Consider the following 19,871-nt stretch of genomic DNA (forward strand, 5'->3'; position numbering starts at 1 on the left):
TTGCAGACACACGAGAATTGGGCCGTTTTACTGATGTGAAAGCTGAGTCCTTGTCTGTGTCCAAACTGTTCATGGTGCAGCATGACTTCCCCAGTGTTGGGTGAACTCTGATGTAAGGACGGGGCCCCTGCCCTGCACATGCCTGTGTGGACCCTTTTATTTCACTTCTAGCTTAACCCTCTTTCTAGTCAATTTCAGCTAAACTGGGATAAGGGAGGCTTAAACCAAAATACGTGTCCACACAGCCTTTTGCCCCAGTTTAATTACATCTGTTGGAAATTGCCTCTTTAGCTAAACTGATGCCACTCGGCGTCTAGACAAGCCCAGGGGCATAGAGCGGGGAAAGGTCTTGCCCCCAATCCCAAACCACCCAGGGAGGAGGGCAAGGAGTACCACGCTTGCGACCTGGAAGTAGGAAACCTGGAGCATGGTGAGTTCTGTAAACAAGTAACTTGTAGTCTCTTACTGCAGTGTCTTTTAAATGCCTTTACAAATCAGTCCCCAGAGAGGCTGTTTCAGAGGACTGGGGAGGGGTAAAAGCCATCGGGGTTTCCCTGCCATTTTTTACCTTCTAGTACCTCAGAGGTCCACACTGGCCTAATCCACACTGCTGTTAAAAGCGGACTGGATCTGGAACTCCCTGGAGCCTGCCGGTGGCTCTCCTGAGTGGGCCGCTCTGCACCACTTGTTCCAGCCAGCAGGGAGCGGTGACAGAAGTGGCGCGATACATATCAAGTTGCTAAGAGGAGACACGGCCATTCTGCTCAGCTGCCAGGTTGTTCATAATGCTCTTCTGTCGTACGGGGCTGATCAGGAAATGGGTGTACTTTTTCATCCAGGAGTCTGCGTTTGCAGAGCAGACGCCATGTAGAGACCACTGGTAGTCGGGTCTGATAGTGACCCCAAGAACAGCAGTTCCCAGAAGCCTTTAAGGGAAGAGTATAGCGGGGTTTTTAATAGCAGCTTATAACAGAGGGAGAATCTTTGTTGCAAAAGCTTGTGCCTGACTTTAGAACCTATTGTTTGCAGTATTGTGGTAGCCGAGTTGGTCCCTGGATGTTAGAGAGACAAGGTGGAGGAGGCAACATCTTTTATTGGGCTCACTTCTGCTGGTGAGAGAGACAAGCTGCCCAGCTGCATAGAGCTCTTCCTCAGATCTGGGAAAGGTACTCAGAGCGTCACAGCGAAATACAAAATGGAACCGATTATTTCACATTAACACACACTTCAAGGGACCATTCAGGGAGAACTGTTAACCTTCTCTCCCTGGGACGCTATTCCAGAGTCCAGTCAACATCACTAGGACAGTTGTCCTGACTTCCATTCTAAACTTTCCCTTTGATAAACTCATACCATTTCTGCCTTCTCCTCTTGACTCAATAACACTTCTCCAAGGCTGTTGCCTGTCAAGTGCTTACATGGTGGCTGTGTTCCCTGCCTTCCCTCGTAGTGCGCGCTCAGCTGAGTTTTTCATATCTAGCTCTTTCAGTGTTTCCGTCGTGCTCTGTGCCCCTCTATCTAGATCCCCTCCAGTTTGTTTATATCCACCTGGAACAGGGATGTCCCACACTGCATGTCGTGTTCCACGGGCAGTCCCCATATGCTGTGTGCAGAGGGACATTCCCTCCCTGGTTTGTGATGTTATGCTTGTGTGAATGCAATCCGATATATACTGTAAAATACGATAACATGCATGTCTTGGTGTCACGTACGCTTGCATTTCTTTCAGTTAGACCAACAACACTCTCAGATGAGATTCCCTGGTGCTAGCAGGGGCCATCTGAGAACAGAAAATAGACATATTCTGGAGATTTCCCAGCAGCACTTTTGACGGGGCTCTGTGCCCTGCTGTTTGTTTTCTAAGTGACATTTTTCTAGCTCACAGACAAATGCTGAAGAGTGTCAGTAGCATGCCCAGGAGAGCTGACACACTCATTACCAGGGCCTCTGTAATGCCCTGTAGTTTTCTGCCATTTCCTTTCCCACCATCACTGATTGCGCTGGTACAGGGTAAACAGAAAGCATCGCTCTGATAACCTTCCTTTTCCGCACAGAGGGGGCTGTTGGCCCTAGTGGGACTGAGAGTCAGGACTCCTGGATCCTGTTCCTGGCTCTGCCACTGATTGGTTAAGTAACTTACCCAAGGTCACACCACTTCTCTGTGCCTCAGTTTCCTCAAACATGGTGGCAGTTTAGTGACATTTGCCTTTCTCACAGGGCTGTGATCCCTAGATGAAAAGCGCTGTCTGGGTGCAAAGTACCTTAAAGAATGCTGTTAGCTGTCCCAGTGCACTGCACTGTCGGAGTACGGAACTGACCCTGTGCTGCCCCTGGGACCTGGTTAATCAGCAATGATGGGGAAAGGAATTCCAGGGGAAGCATCTGGCTAAATTGTGATTGTGAAGAAGGGGTAGGAGAATCCTCCTCCGCTGCAAGAAATCGCCTATAACAGATCGCCAGAAAATCTGCTACCTGTTGCAGTGGAAGTAGCAACAGACAGAGCAGCAGTTGTGTTCTGTCAGTGCCTGCGTGATGGTCTGAACCCTACAAATGCAGACTGAATGGAAAGAACCAGTACATTTTACTGAAATAGACTGATTTAAATTATGCTAATAAAGTGCTGCCAATTGCATTAGACTGAAAATAAAATGCATTTGGAAACCAAAATTCAACTCCTCTGAAACTGGAGCCATCGGTTTAACTCTGTTTGCTTTGAGGTGTGTTTCTTTTTGACAAATGTAACCCTTACTGGAAAAGAACAATCCAGACCCTGCCATCAGTTCACTTAAACTTTAAATACATAAATGAAGCGTGAAAGAAATACGGCAGGTTTCAGTGTTACATTTCAATCCATAATTGTTTGTCATTAGCAAAAATGCTCATTCTTGAGCTCTCACAGACAGGATGCTGGAGATGAGATTTCTCCTGCGGGGCCAGTGAAGGAGGGGTGTCTGTGTCTAGGGAACAGGGATGGGGCATGCTTATAATTTGGAATGCACAATATGTAAATGAACCATTCTAACTAATTCATTTTTGAATTGCAATAAAAAAAAAAAGGAACCACAAACTTAGAAACCATGGGTTACACAGAGAGTCTGGATGGGTATTTTATGCCTATTGATAAAATTCCACCACCAGACAGTGATGCTGTGCCTTTAAGGATTAAAAATACTGATGCTGGTCATTTATTAATAACTCTGTAGGTGACCTCTTTGTGTTTCACCTCTCACCAGGGGAGAATAAGGCTTTAAGCAGTTGTTAACAATTTGTAATACTGTATCTTTTTAACGATTTGTAGTGTCAAAAGGCAATATTCTGAAAAGAATGTGTTTCGTGCCACTGTATCACAGAGAGCCAATCCTGATTTTTAGTGACTTTTGGAGAAAAAAGAATATAAAGGCTGCTCCGTTCTTTGGGATAACTAGACAATGTCTTTTTATTGCACAACAATGATTGATGTTTTGTAAATGCCGATTTATTCCAATAAGATACTTTTGTTGGAACTCAAACTACTTCTTTAAACTGTTGTGTGTACTATGCATTTGTAAGATCTCCGTTCTGTCAGTGATGTTGATGATTTGCAACAATTGTTTCTATTGGTCTAAGTGAATTTGTCTTAGGTATAAAGTTTAAAGCATTTTATTCACAGTATTTCTGATTGGTTTGTAGTTTGCTCTTTTTGACAACTTGAGGGTTTCTCTTTGTAAAGGACTGAATAAAAACTCCTTCAGTATTGTTTACACTCCATTCACCTTGCTGCTTTTTATATACATTGTCCTATCACTTCATTTCTATTTCTTCAGGTGCCAGCCGCCGCCTTCCTGCATTTTCATAACCCTCCCCCAGTGTAGTCCTGTTAAGCTATCCCTGCTGCCTTAGGCACTTTTGAAAAATCCCTAGCAGGTGCTCCACTCATATTCTGTGGGAATTGCTCTCCTAAATCATGAAGTGCTTTTGGAAAATCCCACCCTAACTTGTCAAAACTATGTGCTGGGTCCATGTCTGCTATCAGGTGCTCTGTTGCCCGTCCCAAAACAGAATGTGGTGATGTCAAAACCCACAGAACCAGCTGCCTTTTGTTTACGTCTGTGAGAATTTCTGGACAGTCGGCCACAGTATCCCCCGCTCCAAATGTCACCGTAGTGCACGGGAGTGGGAAATGGCTCCTCCCTGGAGTGCTGAGTGCTGTATGTACCAACTTCGGTATGTTTGACTTCCCCGCAGGTGGAGTTTGTGCTGGCGAAAGGCCTTGGAAGTGAAGTCCCCAGACCAGACAACATCCATGCACCAACTGTGCAAGCAGCAGCCACCAGCCGACTGAACCCTGTCCAGAGCTGCAGGCTAGCTCAGCCCTCTCTGGCTGTTCGCCGCTCTCTGCAATTGCCAGCAAGAGAGATCCCTAATGCCAGTGACGCCTGAGGTTGGGGTGGCAGGGACGCCTGCTTGCCGGGAACTGAACTGGGGAGCCAAACTGATCTCACACAAAGCACTGGCCAGCTAGCTGGTGGCGATGACTTCCCTCTCATCCTGGGCCTGATGTGAGAATGCTGTGTCCGGGGCTCAGCCATATTGTGCCTCCTCCCTGTCCTCCCCTGCACTTGACTGCTGAGTTCAGGGTAACACTTGAACACTCCAGTTTTTTCAGCTTTTAGGCCCCAATGACGCCTGCTCGGAGAGCAGACTAGAAGGTCTGATCCTGCAAAAATGTCCTCATTTATTTTGATTTTTGCAGTGCTGAGTTCTCCATCAAGCACAGCCACAGGACAATAGAAGCTTCCCAAAGCAAGCTGAAAAGAGTTTTCCGAAGAGTGCCCAGACTGCATAACAGACTCAACAGATTCTGGTCCGAGGATCTTCCGTAAGCTTTATTGAAGCCTTGTGCAAGATGGGTCATGAACCCTCCACAGGGGCTGAATTAGTCTGGAGGAAAATTATCCGCTGTCCTTCGCTACGAAACCCAGCACGGTGAAAGCTGGGGAAACAGTCACTGGCATGACTGAAATTACAGGCAAATACTCAAAAAACTTCACATCACGCTTCCAATGTATGAAGGCATGAGCCTGGACACTTGGACCCAGCTGTGCCTTATATCATGCCCATCACCTTGGTATCCGAGGCTGGCTCACTGCAGAGAACAAAGGGGCTGTCTGCGTCATTGTGCAAAATGGCACTAGCTGCCTCCAGCTGAGCTTTGGGCGGGTGCGGGTGAAGTTTCACTGGTGGTTGGAATGACCTTGGACAACAGAGCTTTATATCTTTATCTTTGACAAGCTGCCCAGCGCTGCCGGCCTGTGAGAACTCCTGGAGCCTCGATCAATGTAGCTGTCCTGCCTGTGGGGTTTGCTTCCCCGCATGGGCACTGGTTTGCAAAGAAGCCAGATTCTCCCTCTTCTGCAGTTAGATTCTGGCAAGGCCACAGTGGCCTTTCTAGCATCCTTGCTGCTGGTCTTCTGGGGACAACGTGCTATTCAGCATCTCTGCCCAGCCTGGCACGGCAATGGCTCTTTAGTGCACGTGCTGGTGCTGCCATCTAGAGGGGCAGAGGTTGCAGAACACTCCTGGTATTGCTGATACGGCAGGGACCCCAACAAGGGGGCTGCTTCAGGGGGCAAAAGGCCTTTCTCTGTCTGAGAGGCTACTTGAACACTAGGTGGAAGGCTTCTCTTGGAGCTGGAAAGAAGGCGTGATGGTGAAATGGGGAGCATCACTTTTCCCAGCCATTAGCATAAGCAGTTCCCATTCAGTGTCACACATGCCTAGTCTGGGTACAAGGGTACATCAGCAGAAACTGGAAGAGCTCCGTAAAGCATCTAACAAAGAAGGATCTGGCACTGTGTATTTTTCCTATCTCTCACATAGGGTTCGCAGAAAAGGGCATGAACCATGAAAGAATGCTGCTAAGCTAAAGACAGCGCTGCAAAAGAAGGCCAAGCCATTCCAAGCGACAGTGAATGGGTCCCAGGAGACCAGCGTGTATAGCGTAGTTAACGGTACAGGTGCTCTGCATTGCATCTCACCTCGGAGAGCTTTCATTGGCTCTGTTTCCAAGCAGTGACTCTCGCAGCCACACTGTGATGGGTTAAAAACCAAACTGTATCAAATTATTGCCATTGAAAAGATGGCTTATATTTGTCTTTCATTGAGCAAAATTGTGGGATGAGGCAGCGTCCCTCTCCCTTAGCGGGGAAAATTTGTCTGTCGTCCTAAAATCCTCAGCCTGCAAGATCTGACCTATTGTATGGTGTCTCCTAGCGTTCTTGTTTTGATCTTCTGTGGCTTTGCCAATATGGCATAAAAATGATCAAGGCTTGTGCTTCTGGGAAGATTCTCCCCCAACATGTACATCTTTGCTGCACTGTGGCTGTAACAATCTCCCAGGCAATAAAACCCTCCTTGTCCTCCATGTCTAAGGATGAAAGGGAGAACACAGACAATAGTATGGGATATTGTCTTTCTAGGGTTTGCATGTCTCTCTCATTTATGGGTCTGCTTAATTGCCTTCCTCTCGTTGTGAAAGGCACTTAGTGGTTCAGTTGCCGACTGGATGGGTAAAACATTTTATAGCCCAGAAGGTTAATCATTAACCCTTTCTAAGTGCCCCTGAATAAACTTCTTCACATGCTGAGATCTTAGCAGTGATCAGGGCTTTAAAATGACTCCTGTGCCCCCTTTCAGTACAATTGCCCATATCCACTCTCCCTTCTCACTGCTGGGGACTGGGTGAAGTCTATTTATCGACAGCTGGTCCAGGAAGCAATATGACCTTTTGTGACGAGTTGTTCAAACACAAGCTGCTACGTGCTCTAATTCCTCTTTGTAGAAAAAACGTGAAATGGAGGAGACAGAAATCGCTTCCCTCTTGGGGACTCAGCTCTGGCCTACAAGCCTGCAGCTCACTGGTCCTGCAATACAATGACTTTGGCTACAGAGGAGTAAAACTTCTGGTGTGACTACTTCTGCCCTGAAGGAGACAGAAATTGAATCTGTAAACAACTCCTGACCTAGCCCAAGACAGGAGCTGGCATAAAAAAATTAGTTTCCCAGGCAGAAAAATGCACACTCTGACCTGCAACTGGCATCCGTTCAGGCAAAGTAAGCACTGAGTGCGCCAGCGTTTGGGATGTGTGCACCAAAAGCAGGGGGATTCTAATTAAACTGAGGAAAACCCTTTCAGGTAAGCCCCGGATGATAATGTGCTCTGCCCCTAATGTGCAATGGCAGTCATCAATTTGCAATCACAATGAACTCCTCAGCGAGGCCTGCCTGTCACCACCACAATCGGCAGTTTGAGATGAAAGCCGACCAAAGCATGACTGCAAATCACTGCACTGAGTTCAAACTGGGAAAACTGGGAAAGACTCTGAAGCCCAGGGACATTTCCAGTACTAAAGATACCCAGGAGTCATCTGCCACAGACTCACTGCCCCACGATACTCAGAACGTGATTGTGTAATTCAGAGGAGAGCATTTATTAGTTACTGGAGCTATACCTTTCGACTGCTGGGAAGACACCTGCTAATGCTCAGAGATCCCAAGTGAAGGTGGTAGGCAATGCAAAGTGCTTTAGAAATATGAGCAAAATACTCCATTCCATCCACCTTGAGGTAGGTATTATTTATCTTCTTTCTTACAAGTGGCTGCAGTGATTTGGCCAAGATCAGGTAGCGAATCCATTAGGGAGCCAGGAGTAGGAGCAATAACTGCTGTTTCATAAGCCTGTGCTGCACCCACTAGATAAGTCTCTTGCTCCCCCAGCTCCAGGAAGGCATGTGCAAGTGCAAAAGTGGCAGGATTTACATTTCCCAGTTAGCTTCCAATCGGCTAGTGCAGAATGGGTCTGGTTTGTCCAGCTGCTGCATGTGATGACTGTCTAGCCATGAGCACACGGCATGGCCTCTCCATTGCCTGGATCACAGAAGCTGGAGTGCTGCCCTTCACCTTTGCAACTGCAAAGCTCCTGCTGCCCCATGGGTACGAGCCATGGCTGCATACTCTTTTGGATGCAAAGATTCTTCAGTTCCTCAGCTATCCTCTCCTTGGATTGACCAGCACAGAGGCTCTGGATCTTTGTAAAGGGCCATGGCTGATTGCTAGGAACAAAGACAAATGTTTCTGTCTTGTCAGCATATTAACTTCGGCCTGGACTAAACTCCTCCTGAGCATTGCCCTTCCTTTCATTGTGGCTCCGCTGCTGAGCTCTCCTGCGCAATCCCCTGTCTCCTGTGTGTAACCTCAGACAGAGACAGGTGCAGAGGGGTCTGGGACAAATCAGCGGTAGAGCCTGAGAAGCAGTTGGCCCATTCTCACTCCTGACCATTTGGGTATCAGAAGGGCCTTTGCCAGGTATGCAGCCCCGCCGTCTCGGATTCTGCACGTAAGGTGTACGGTCTGTAACTGACAACCCGCTCACAGCCAGTGTCAATGACATCTGGCCCATCAAATGAACCTCGCACATAACAGCAAAACTCCAGAGGCGCTTAACTGTACTGCAGCTCACATACTGGCTTTTCTTTCACACAGCATCATTACTATCAAATGCAGGAGGGACTATTCAAGGGAGCCATCAAACCTCAGTGAGACACTGCCTCCAACGCCTAGGTTACATGGCAGCTTGCACTTTTGTAACAGATCGTGCAAGGTTACACCTGCATTGCTTCCCGAGGTGGCTCACACTAGGCCTTCGCTGCGTCTGGTTGGTAAGCAGACAACAGGATTCAGTTCCCCGCCCGGTGAAAGATTCCCTCGAGCAGTAGAAAGATCATCGGAATGTCTGTATAGGTGTTCCTTTTCTCCACTGATCCTGACAATCGGCTGGGATGGGGAGCTCATCTCAATGCTCAGACAATTCGAGACAGATGGTCACGTCAAGGACGCACTCTCCGCATCAACCTGTTGGGACTCAGGGCAGTCAGAAATGCCTGCCTTCATTTTCTGCCTCTCATCAGGGATCAGTCACTCAGGGTAATGACAGGACATGTGGCCTGGATGTTTTACATCAACAAGCAAGGAGGAGTGAGATTCCCTGTTCCGTGTGTCGAAGCAATAAATCTGTGAAAACTAGTGCATCATCCTTGTATAAACATTTCAGCAATCTACCTCCCTGGCATTCAAAACACTCTGGCTGATGTTCTCAACAGGTGCTTCTCCCCGGGGTATGAATGGGAGTTAGACTCTCGGACCCTCCGAGACATATTTCAGACTTGGGGATTTACCGAAGTGGACCTCTTGGCCACCTCCATGGACAGGAAGTGTCAGCTGTTCTGATATTTGGATACAGAACAAGGATGAAATTACCATGAAAGGTCACGGTGACCCAGCCAAATATATTCAGAATAAACAAGGAAAGTCCCAAAAGTCCTGTCAAATATGAAGACACACAGTTCTGTTATGGCTAATAAGTAGATAAATGTTCTGTAACTTAGCGTGTAATGCAGAACATTGTCTGGGCACCACATTAACTGTTATGTAACAACTCAGCGGAGAGGATATTTATAGCAATATGGTGTCATCTTGTGTATAAAGGAGTGCACTGAGACGTAAGTCTTTGCCTTTGTTTGTTTGTGTACCATCTGGTCCGTATGTACTCAGCCAGCTCCTTGGCTGGTCACCTTCAACTGATAGCTGATGTGTGGCACTTTTGTACTGCTGCTGAAATGAACTTGGATCTGAACTCTGGAGTTAGTGGTTTTGTCTGCTAGAGCAAGAAGTTGCTGCCTGTTTTGTTAGGTTCGTAAGTAACCCATGGGCCTGAAAACATCCTTACACTTTAGACTTTACAGCTATGGAAATAAAAGTCTAGGAGACCTCAGAAAAAGTTTGGTCCTATCTAGATAGATGAGCAATGGTCTTCTGTCATCTGAGGTGTGAAAGAGAGCCTCCTATTGAGAATTATGTCAGGGGGAGGGAGGAATGGTAAACGAATAGACTGTCTATGATGAAACTCTGGTGACACCTTAGATAGGAATTTAGGTGGGGCCTAAGGAAGAATACCGTAAAAGGAGGGTCTGCCATTCAGACCCCCACTCTTCAAGTTGATGTGATGGCTACCAAAAAGGCTGTCGCCATTGGTTCAGAGGGAAATCTTGTGAGACAGCTAAGAACTAAATTGACATCCCAAGCCACAGTTGGGTCTTTCACTTGAGGAAAGGGTTCCCCAAGCCTCTGATGAACCTTAGAGTTGGTGAGTGAAAATCGAGAACCCTTCCACTGTAGAATGAAAAGCTGTTATGGTGGCCAAGTGACCGAGCTGGTTGATGATCTTGTTTTATTTGGTTCCAGCAGGTAATCTGGGATAACTGAGTGAAGAGGATTCTGGTGCAAGTGATTGGAGTTCGCATCAATGGTTAAAGTTCTTCCATTTTTGAAGGTAAGTATTTTGGGTAGGTGCTTCCCTACTGTTGAATAGTCCCTGTTGTATGTCCGCAGGACAGGGGGACTCTAGCCACATGGACCACTGAGGATCCACGCCATGAAGTGGAGAACTCCTAGGATGGGATGAATAGGATCCACAGTAAGCCAAATCTTAAGACACCAAATGGCTTTGTTCTTCACGCCTTCCCGAAAAGGAGTATTCCCAAACCACCCATAGTAGTTATATTGGTTATGCCCTTGATGTATATTACTTGCTTATATCTGTGTATATCTATGATCCATTAAATATCTGATTAAATTCACTTACCCTCATGTAAAATGTTAAGAGGCTAAGTTCACCTAATCACTGTCTCACCTCTTTATATAAAGGATCCAAAATCTCCACCTAGAGGCTATCTAGGTGGATCTCTGGGTGTATTATTTCATGTTCTCATAAGGCCAGCATTCAACCTCCTTCTAGGGTATTAATGCGCTCTACAAGGTCACAGTTAACATCTATAGTATGACTTAGATGTTTCAGTATCTGAGATCTGCAGAGCAGCTCTATGGTCTTCAATCCATACCTCCTCCAAGCACTGTGCCTGAGTCCATGCCTTTAGTATAGATGGAGAGTTGGCAATGCAGTTCTGGCTTCACTACCTGAACCTGAAGCTCCCACCTCCCAGTGTGGACACTGCTCAGGAGTCATTTGAAGTGGAGCACCCATAGGGACACTTCTCGGATTAAAAGAAGAAGAAAAGTTACTCGTTCTGTGCGGTAACTGTGGCACTTCAAGACGTGGGTCTCTCTGGGTGCTCCACTACCTTCTCTCCTTCCCCTCTGCTTCAGCGTTTCCTTTGTGGGACCTACCAGTAGTGAAGTAACTGAGGGTGCAGCATTCTATCACCTTGCTGAGGGGCACAAGGTGTGCATGCATGGGCTGAACGGACACAGCTCACGAAAATCTCCACTGCAAGGCACGGGGGGAGCACATGCTCCTGCAGTGGAATGCCCAGCTGGACACATCTCCGTGAGCCATGGCTGCTGCCCAGGGTGAGTGACTTTTTCTTCCATTTCCAGTTCAATCTTAGCAGCGGAACATCTCTAATGGAGGATGTAGTAGATGTGCTCTGCAAAAAGGCATCTTGCTCTGCAATAAGTGCTTGAGTATATCCTCACTTGCTGTTTTGAACCTCCCTTAAACGTGAAAATACTTTCAAAGGCCACAGTTCATGTTTTGGATCCCTGGCTGCAAAATGGCACAGGACTAAAAAGTCAAACTTTGGTCAGCTGGCAGGAGCAATGCATGCTGCTGGAGCCGCAGGTGTCTCTGGGGCTGCAGCAGGGTGGTTGGGGTCATGCTTGCACAGGTATCATTGAAATCTGGCTGAACTGATTTTTATAAATATATTTGTATAGAGGATGTCCCAGCCCTGAGAGCTCTCATGCCAAACATCTGCTGGATCAGTGAGAACAGTAAGAGGACAAGCACCTGGTGAGATCTGTGAGGAATTAGCAGTCTCCATGCCCTGTGCTGCAGAATAAGCTATTTCCTATTGCAGAGTGCTCCAGTCCTGTCAACATACAGGTACAAATAACCCTGGAGGTGCCCAAGTAGGGAGACAGGCAGCCGTCTGGGCCACTCACTACCCACATGGCCTTGGATGTGCTGCTCCCTCAGCATCTCATGAAAGGCCGGCCCAGCCCCCCTCCCCAGGCCGGGCTGGTGAGGCCACCCCATTCAAGCTGGCACCGGGCTGCGGGGCTGCAGCAGGAGAGGCAGGGGCCGCGCACTGGGTAAGTGCAGGGGGGAGGGGGGCAGCAGAGCCAAGCCTGCATTTGTGCCCCCCATGCCTCATGCCCTCCCTGCAGGTACAGACTCCCCGTCCCCCTGGGAAGCTGGGGGATGGCACTGGGACCCTCCTGCCCTGCGTGGGGGAGGGGGCATGAGGCCTGCAGGGGGTGCAAATGTAGGCTTGGATCCTGGGCTCCAGAGACCCTCCATACACCACTGGGAGAAACTCCTGATGTGCTGTGCAGGGCCAGGGAGGGAGAGAGGCAGGGGCTGATGTTGGGGAGTGACCGCCCCCCCCCCCACTGGGATACAGGTCTCTGAGGAGCTGGGATGGGAGGGACAAGGGGACACCAGCTGTCTGTGCACCAGCTTCTGCCTCAGGATTGGTTGCTTCTGGTTGTCTGAACGTAGACACAGAGTGTGGACACACACACGTCTGTGGGCTCCTTGTGTGTGTGCTCAGCAATGGCGGTTTGGCGGGCAGGGCCGTTGTCAGGCTCAGAGGATGCCCCTGGAATGATGGCATTCAGAAACCTTCATCATGTGCCGCTGCGCCTGTCCCCGCCCCAGGCGGCCCTGCCAACCCTTCCCAAAGCACCCAGCGGGCAGTTGCCCAGGAGGATAGCAACCCCGTGCCCTGCTCCCTGTGTGGATGCAGGAGCAGGGCTCAGGATGCACTGCTCTGACACAAGGGCCCCGTGGGGACATGCCCCAGCGGTTTAATTACAGCAGTGGCTGTGCCGGTGTAACTTGTGCAGTCAAAACTCTGTAGTGCAGACAGGGCCAGAGCCACAGTCTGTCTGCTAAGAGGGGTGGTGCCCGGAGCTGCAGCGAGGCAGGAGAGCGTTACTGGGACCCCCCTGTAAACCCACAACCGATGTGCAGCCAGCAGCGTCCGTGAGCTAATCCAGTCCAGCGCAACCTGTGGCCTGGCCTGGGATGGCTCAGGTCTCCTGCCTGCGCCGCCTCCTCCCTGTAACCTTCACGGAGTGAGACTGGACTGGGCTGGCTGGGCTGAGGTGCTGGCTGCTTTTGCTGGGGGAAGGAGAGGGGATTGGAAGTAAAAGCGCTCAGGAGTGACAAGCTGACCCTGGCTAAGTAAGAGGCATCCATTAACAGCGCCTGCCTGGCTCAGTGACTGGTTTGCCGAGAGGCCCATGGACTCGTGTGTTCCCGCAGCCCTTGCCCCGGCTCGGCGGGGGCGAGCTGGGGGTGATGGTCTGGTGACTTATTGACTGCGGGTCGGTTAGCTCTGGCGGCGCTGGATGGCCTGGCACGGCAGAAAGGGGGGAGGCCTTTGTTAGAAGGGGGAGAGCGGCTGTGTGTGCCCCGCAGGGCTGAGCTCTGGGCCGCCCTGCGCCAGGCGGGCCCCGGTGATGTCTAAGGTGGGACAACCTCCGCCCCAGTCGCCGCGCTCGGCCCGTTTGTCCGGGCGGCAGGAGCGGCGCTGTGTCCCCCGTGGGCCGGGTCCAGGCTCCGAGCCGAGGGGCTGTTCTACACGGGTCCCTGCCTCCGTCCCACGCCGCTGCTCGGAGCACACCCGGCTAGGGGGACAGGGGCCCTTTGGCGGCCTCGCCTTGTTCTACCGCAGCCAGCGGCCGCTGCTCCTGCGTGGCCGGCGCTGCGCCCAGACCCTGGCCCCTGCCATCGCCGCCCTGGGACTTCTGGTCAAACGAGTTGAATGCGCGAAGCGACACCAGCGCTGCCCGCCCCTGCCTTTCAGGGGGACCAGCCGGGGGCTGTGGGGGGGCGGCTGGGTTGCGTTTCCCCACCCCGTTCTTCACGCTGCCAGCGCCAGGGCCGGGCCCGGCGGGGAAGAAGCGGAGGCGGAGGCCAGGCGCGGGGAGCCCGTTTATTTACAGCGGGGAGAAGGGCACAAGCGCCCGGCAGCGAGCACGGTCTTGTTTCTCGCGTACAGACAAGGCGGGCGCCCGCGCTCCGGGTCGGCGGCTCCGATTTACAGCCCGGCCCCGCGCCTGTCCGCGCCCGCAGCGCGGCTACACGGAGCAGGGGGCCCAGCGGGGGCCAAGACCAATTCCCGGGCAAGTCCTGCCCGCCCCGTTCTCACGGAGCAGCTCGGCGCCTCAGGGCCGCGCTACCAGGGTCGCCACAGCGCCTGGCTCCGGCCGGGCAGGCAGGGCCCTTGCTCGGGCCCGTCCGTTCTCGCGCGGCTCTCGGGCCGCCCCGGGGGCTGTGCGCTGGATGTGCCGGGAGCCCGGGGCTGCGTGGAGGGCCTGGAGCCGCCGGCTCTCGGCCCCTGCTCCCCGCCTAGGCCGCGGGGTCTGGCGCTGCGGGGCTCCGGGCGCCGTCCTCGGGCGCCGCTGTCCGTGGTGCTGAAGTCGGGGCCGGGCGCCCCCGGCAGCGCCCGGGCGAGCTGCTGCAGCAGGTGGAAATAGGACGCTTCGCCGGCCTCCTCTGAGCGCAGCAGGAACTGGTTCACGCCCTGCAGGCAGCTGCGGAAGCCGGCCTGGTAGTCAGCGCTCTTCAGCAGCGGGGCCCCTGGGCGGACGGAGAGCGGGGCAGGTGAGGAGAGCTGGGGCGCGCCTCCAGCCCAGCCCGACCCGGCGGTGCCGCCTCCAGGGCCCAGCCCCCGCTAGCATCCTCAGCCCTGCGCCGCCCGGCCCGATCTCCAGCCCCCCACCTGCAACCTCCCGCCTCCCTGCGAACACAGGTCCGGGCTGCGCCCCGCGAGCACCCAGCGGGGGCCGGGGCGGACTGGGCGCGGCTGTGCGGGGCCCGGTTCCCCCCCCCCCCCCTGCGCCCTAGTGACCTAGTGGCCGCGCTGACGCTTTGGGCATCCCTGGGCAAGGCTGCGACGAAAGCAGGCACGCGCCGCTGCGAGGGGAGTGGCCAGACAGCCCCAAACTACACGAGCCCCCTCCGCCCCCAGTTCCGCCCCTGGGTGAGTCCGGGACTGCTCCGCCCCAACTCTGCGAGCCGCGGAGGCTCCAAAGAATTGAATAGAAAAGGAAAATGAGCAAAACCGCAACTGACAGAGCAAAGAGGGAGCCGGCAGGATCGTGTCTACACGGAGCTCGGGTGCCATCGAGAGAACAGCGCGTGGAATCTAGTTCAAGCTTAACTAAAACCCGGAGTAAATTTCAAATCAGTTTCTTGGGGCTTTTACGTAACCCAGCCTAAGGCAAAAGCAGCCCAGGGCCCAGACCCCGCGCTGGCGTCCAGCTGATTGTCTGTCCCCTCGCATCTGAACTATTGGATGCTCATCCCTTCGGTGTACACAGAGAGGCACGTAACACGGTGCTTCGATCCAGATCAACCAAAAGAGACTCTGGTCCCAATGTCACGACTCCCACTGCTCCGCGGAGGGAACCGGGGACCCCGCAGGTTTACCTTGGGCAGAAAGCTGCAGGCTTTTCATGTACTTGACGCTCAGCTCCAGGATATCCGCCTTCTCCAGTTTACGCTTTCTGATCTGGAGAGGTTGGGAGAGAGACACAATGTACGGAAACGGACAGCTAAGGAGGATCCGATCCGGGCTACCTGCGTGCTACGCTGTCCATGGGGGGCCGCGACGTACCCCAGGGAAAAGATGTTTAGGGCCTGCTCCCTAGGGCTAAGTACATGGGGTGGGGAGGGGGAGAGGTTACCGCTGGGCTGGACTCACTTGGTGAGAATAGTGCTTTTCTAGCAGCGCCTTCAGTTGCTCGAGAGACACGTTAATCCGGGCTCGTCTCTTCTTCTCCATCAAGGGTTTTGAAATCTGCGGCGAGGAAGGAAAATGTTACAGTGGTTTGTCTTCAACCCCCACCCTCGCCCCGTTTCCACGGCTTTCCTCCCGGCCAGTGCTGCTAATTAACCTTGCGGAAGCTGCACAGCGGCGGTTTCTCCTGCCCTCCAGGCTGGGTGACCATTTTCCCCCCTCTCTGGGAATAAGCGTCCCCGGGAGTCAGCAGCCAGGGGAGGAAGGCAGGATTTATACGGGGCCCTCATTTTACATTTCAATACACGCATTCAGGCACTGAGCACCTCCCCAAAGGGGGCACTGGCCTGGGGGCGGGCAGGGCTAGGGGAAGGGGGGATCCTGGGGCCAGCTTTGCGATTGGAGAGCGGGGGGGGGGAGCTGAGACGGGGTAAAATGACTTTTACAAAGATTTTAAATGTTCGTTTCACTTGCGGTGTGACTCGGAGCGGCCGCCCAGCCAGACACGCTCAGTGAGGGGGCGGCGGCGTTGGGCAGCAAATGGTATCACTAGTTATCTCTGACCCCCTCCCTCCTCACCGCTCCCCCCCCTCCCGCCGGCTTTCGCCAGGGCCTGGACGCGCGGCTCCGAGCGCTCACAAAGCTCCTTTTGTGCTCCGCGCTTCTCGGCGCTCGGGAGACACGCGGCTCTCGGGCTTATTTGGACTCTGACTGCGAGTCGCTGTACAGCGCCGTGCACAGTCCTAGCGCCCGCAGATACAAACGGATTCCCTTGCTCCTGGGCGCTCGGTTCGGCCCGGGTCCCCTTAGCCTCCCTGGCAGCCCTGCGGCCCCCGGTTCGCGCTCCTCGCCTTTCCCCTTCTTTGTGCGTCCCGGGGGATCCCATCCCTCCAGGGCGAGCTGGATGCTGCGGCAGGGCGAGCCCCTCCCCCGGGGAACTGCTACTTAGCAAGGGATTTGTCCATACGCGGCCCAGCCCCCCGGGCAAGGCTCTGGAAGAGCCCCCTGCCAGGCGGGCCGCTGGGCTGCGGGGGGGATGAAGGCGTGCCAGCCAGGGCGAGCAATTCATCCTTTCTGGCCGTGTTTCACGCTTGGCACGGGGAGGCCGGGCTGGATTAGCCGCCCTATAGCCCGGACAATGCAGCAATTTTCTGCTTCTCGCCATTCAAAGCGCGCGGAGACTCGATTTCTCCGCTCTAACCCGCGACACGAAATAACATATGTTGCATTAAAGCATGCAAGGGCCGGCCGGCCCAGCGCACGGCCAGGTGCACGCTGCGATGGCCCGAGAGCTCCTGTCCCAGCAGCGGCTGGGCGCGGAGATGTCCAGGGAGCTTAAAGGAAAGGTCCCATATTGTTTGCAGCTCCCCGGGCCCCACGCTGGGTCCATCTCCTTGTCCTGTACACGCACGGTACAAACTACACACTCTCTGCCCGCCTTTAGCTCCTGTCCCATGCACAAACTGCTGCGAGATCGCTTTATCTCCCTGGCGCTGGCTTTTGTCCCTAGACTCATAACTATTCCCGGAGTCCTTTCCCCAGCTGCACGTGGGAAATCAGCGCAGAGGGGGTGGAGGAGCGGGAGGCGTTCCCGGATTCTCCTCGCTTCAAAATTGCCTTCCAAAGCCTACATTCCTCCAGCTCACTCATTTAAAAGGTGTTCATAATAGACAATTAGGTCTGGTCCCAAATACAAAACCCCAGATGTTTGGGAAGCCACCAACCGTCTTGTAAAAGCGCACACGGAATGCCAAATGAAGGCTGCAGCTCGCCAGCAAACCCCAGCGGGGCTGCGGGGGGGGGGGGGCTCCCTGAACACGGGTTCTCCCTCCTTCCCTCCCTGCCTTCTAGCTGCGGGGGAGCCAGGCCTGTCCGCCGCTCGCAGGGTTTCCTGCAGCAAACCTACGCGTCCCGCGCACCTTGCTGAGTGTCCCGGGAGCGCCCCAGGCGTCAACGGGAGAGGCGCGGAATGGGCCCCGCAGCTGAGGGGACAAGCCCAGGACAACTGCAGCCGGGCTCACCCTACGGTGTGTGAGGAAGAGGGGCCAAACAGAGGGCCCGGGCCGCCCGCAGTCCGCAGGGCAGGGCAGGGCAGGGAGCCAGCGTGCCCCCAGCGGTGTAAACAGCTGGCTTAGAACGTGGCCGCAAGCACCAGGCCAGGCGCATTTACTGGCCCGGCACGCAGCGCCCTGCAGCGATCTCCGCCCCGCCGCCCCCCTTGTGCAGTCCGGCCACGGCCCCAGCGGCAAGACCGCCCCCTCCTCCCACTGGAGCCAGCGCCGGGGGCGTTGGTGCTTCTCCCGTGGGGTTCCCCACAGCCCCCCCCCTCCCACCGCTTTAAGGCCGGGGACTCCGGCTCCGCGAGAAGCCAGGCGCCCTTCGTAGTCATTTGTCCTCGAAGGAGCCCCCTGGCGGGCCCGCCGTCTGCGTGTCCCTCGGTCTGTCCCCGCTTTAACTAAAGCTCCGCGTGGCGGGTGAAAGGCCCCGCTGGGGACTGGGACAAAGGATCAAAGGGCCGGAGCGGGGCCGGGCCGGGGCTCAGTGGGGCGAGTTATCCCCCCCCCCCCTCTGCCTGCCTGCCTGCCAGTCACCGCCCGCCCCGCAGCGTCCAGCCCTGAGCCGCTCCTCGGGCCGGCGAGTCCCGGGCACTCCGATTGCTCCGCCACGTCTCCTGCGGTTTGGCGGCCTGCAGGTGGCACCCGCCGGGCCCAGTACAGCCCGCCCCGGGCAAGGGCAGGGCCGCCTGGCTGGAGACGCCGCCATCACCCCGCGCTGCGCCCTGGGGGAAGCAAGTTCCTGGCCGCCCGCAGGGAGCCCGACCAGCCCTCACCATGGGGCCTGGCCCATGCCGCTTGCCCCTGCCGCACCGTGTGCTGGGCGCCTGGGCTCCCCCCGCCCGCGCCGCCGGGCAGGGCCGCTTCCCCCGCCCCAGGAGCTCGCCTGGCCCAGGCCGCTCGGGGAGGCGTTTCCCAGGCAGCGCGGCACCGCGCAGCGTGGAGAATCGCGGGCCCGCCTCCGGCCTTTCAATGCCCGGCGAGCTCGGGGGCCGCGGTGGGGCCCTCCCTGCCGTGCTGGGGCGAGCCCGGGGCCCTGGCAGTGGGTGGCTGGGGGCGGGGGGTGTTGCCCCACCCCTCTATCCGGGCCTGGGGTCCAGGACAGTGCGCAGAGGGACCGCTGAGCTGCGGGGGGTGTTATTGTGCAAAGCCCCTCCCAGTCCCGGGGCTCTGACTCGTGAAGGAGTCAGCCCAGCTCAGCGCCAGGACACTGGAAAGGGGGAAACTCCCCGCACCTGCCATTCAAAGCCATGGCAGCCCTGGGCTGGGAGAGGAAGTGGGTAGCCCTCCCTTCGTCTGCCACCCCCTCCTCCCCTCCTTCGTGCCTCTCCCTGGGCCCCTGTCTCCTCCCCTCCGGGCTGACTGCAGGCTCTCTGGGGCAAGGACAATGGGGTCCAGCTCTGGGATGGGGGCCCCTAGGCGCTACTGCAGTATAAATACTACACAATAGGACTGCCCTGGCACGGGCCCCCAAACCCCAATGGACAGGAGCTCAGCAGTTGTAGCAAAGGGGGCAGCTGGCACGATTAGAGCTTTGCACACAGGGTTCCCAGCCTGCTTAGTAGAGATGTCTGGGCCCACAGCACTTGGTAGTGGGATATCCCCTATTGAACCCTTAGGGGGGCTGGAACCATGTCCCCACTAGTCTGCAAAAACCAACCAATCAATCAGCAAATCTGGTGCGCTAAAACGTTCTATTAAAGGGTATTAATATTGCAAATACAATGCTAGGGTCACAATTTGCCATAACCCTAAAGATTCAGATATCACATGCTGGAAGAACTAAGGACTCTTTCCAACCACAATGCGATTTAAAATTACTAGAAAAGGAATTGTTGCTGGTAGCTGCTCAAATAGAAAGTGCAGTGAGAATTAGGCAGGGCCTGTATTGTTAGGGGAAGCCCCAATTCTTGCTTAGGGTAATTTGTCACCTAATTATATGCTTCCTTGTCATAAACCCTGATGGCTTCTGCAAGTCTTTCAAAGGAGATTCTTTTAGCAACCAAATGAT

General features: G+C 54.2%; 3 protein-coding genes across 4 annotated transcripts in view; 2 read left to right on the top strand and 1 right to left on the bottom strand.

The window, feature by feature from the left end:
* GPR153 (G protein-coupled receptor 153) overlaps positions 1-10,707 on the top strand; it is a 59,685-nt gene extending 48,978 nt beyond the window's left edge. The window contains exon 7 of the mRNA XM_067566681.1: positions 10,282-10,707. Within this exon, the coding sequence (XP_067422782.1) occupies positions 10,282-10,295 (14 nt within the window). The 3' untranslated portion in view covers positions 10,296-10,707. The remainder of the gene's footprint in view (positions 1-10,281) is intronic.
* Positions 1-19,871, top strand: part of RPL22 (ribosomal protein L22) — a 382,415-nt gene that overhangs the window by 290,232 nt on the left and 72,312 nt on the right. The gene's annotated exons all lie outside the window — the stretch shown is intronic.
* Positions 13,821-18,978, bottom strand: HES3 (hes family bHLH transcription factor 3). Of its 2 annotated transcripts, none has more exons than XM_067566683.1 (4): positions 18,936-18,978; positions 15,771-15,866; positions 15,497-15,578; positions 13,821-14,644 (listed from the first exon to the last, which is right to left on the bottom strand). In XM_067566683.1, the coding sequence occupies exons 2-4, from the start codon at positions 15,849-15,851 to the stop codon at positions 14,241-14,243; spliced, it is 567 nt and encodes a 188-aa protein (XP_067422784.1). In that variant the 5' UTR covers positions 15,852-15,866; positions 18,936-18,978; the 3' UTR covers positions 13,821-14,240. The 2 variants fall into 2 exon arrangements, with proteins under 2 accessions (XP_067422784.1, XP_067422783.1); XM_067566682.1 differs by lacking the exon at positions 18,936-18,978 and adding an exon at positions 18,637-18,754.

The sequence above is a fragment of the Emydura macquarii genome, unplaced genomic scaffold, assembly GCF_026122565.2.
Source record: "Emydura macquarii macquarii isolate MOO-44397 ecotype Brisbane River unplaced genomic scaffold, CSIRO-AGI_Emac_v2 contig_2768, whole genome shotgun sequence".
In the NCBI taxonomy this organism is placed as follows: Eukaryota; Metazoa; Chordata; order Testudines; family Chelidae; genus Emydura; species Emydura macquarii.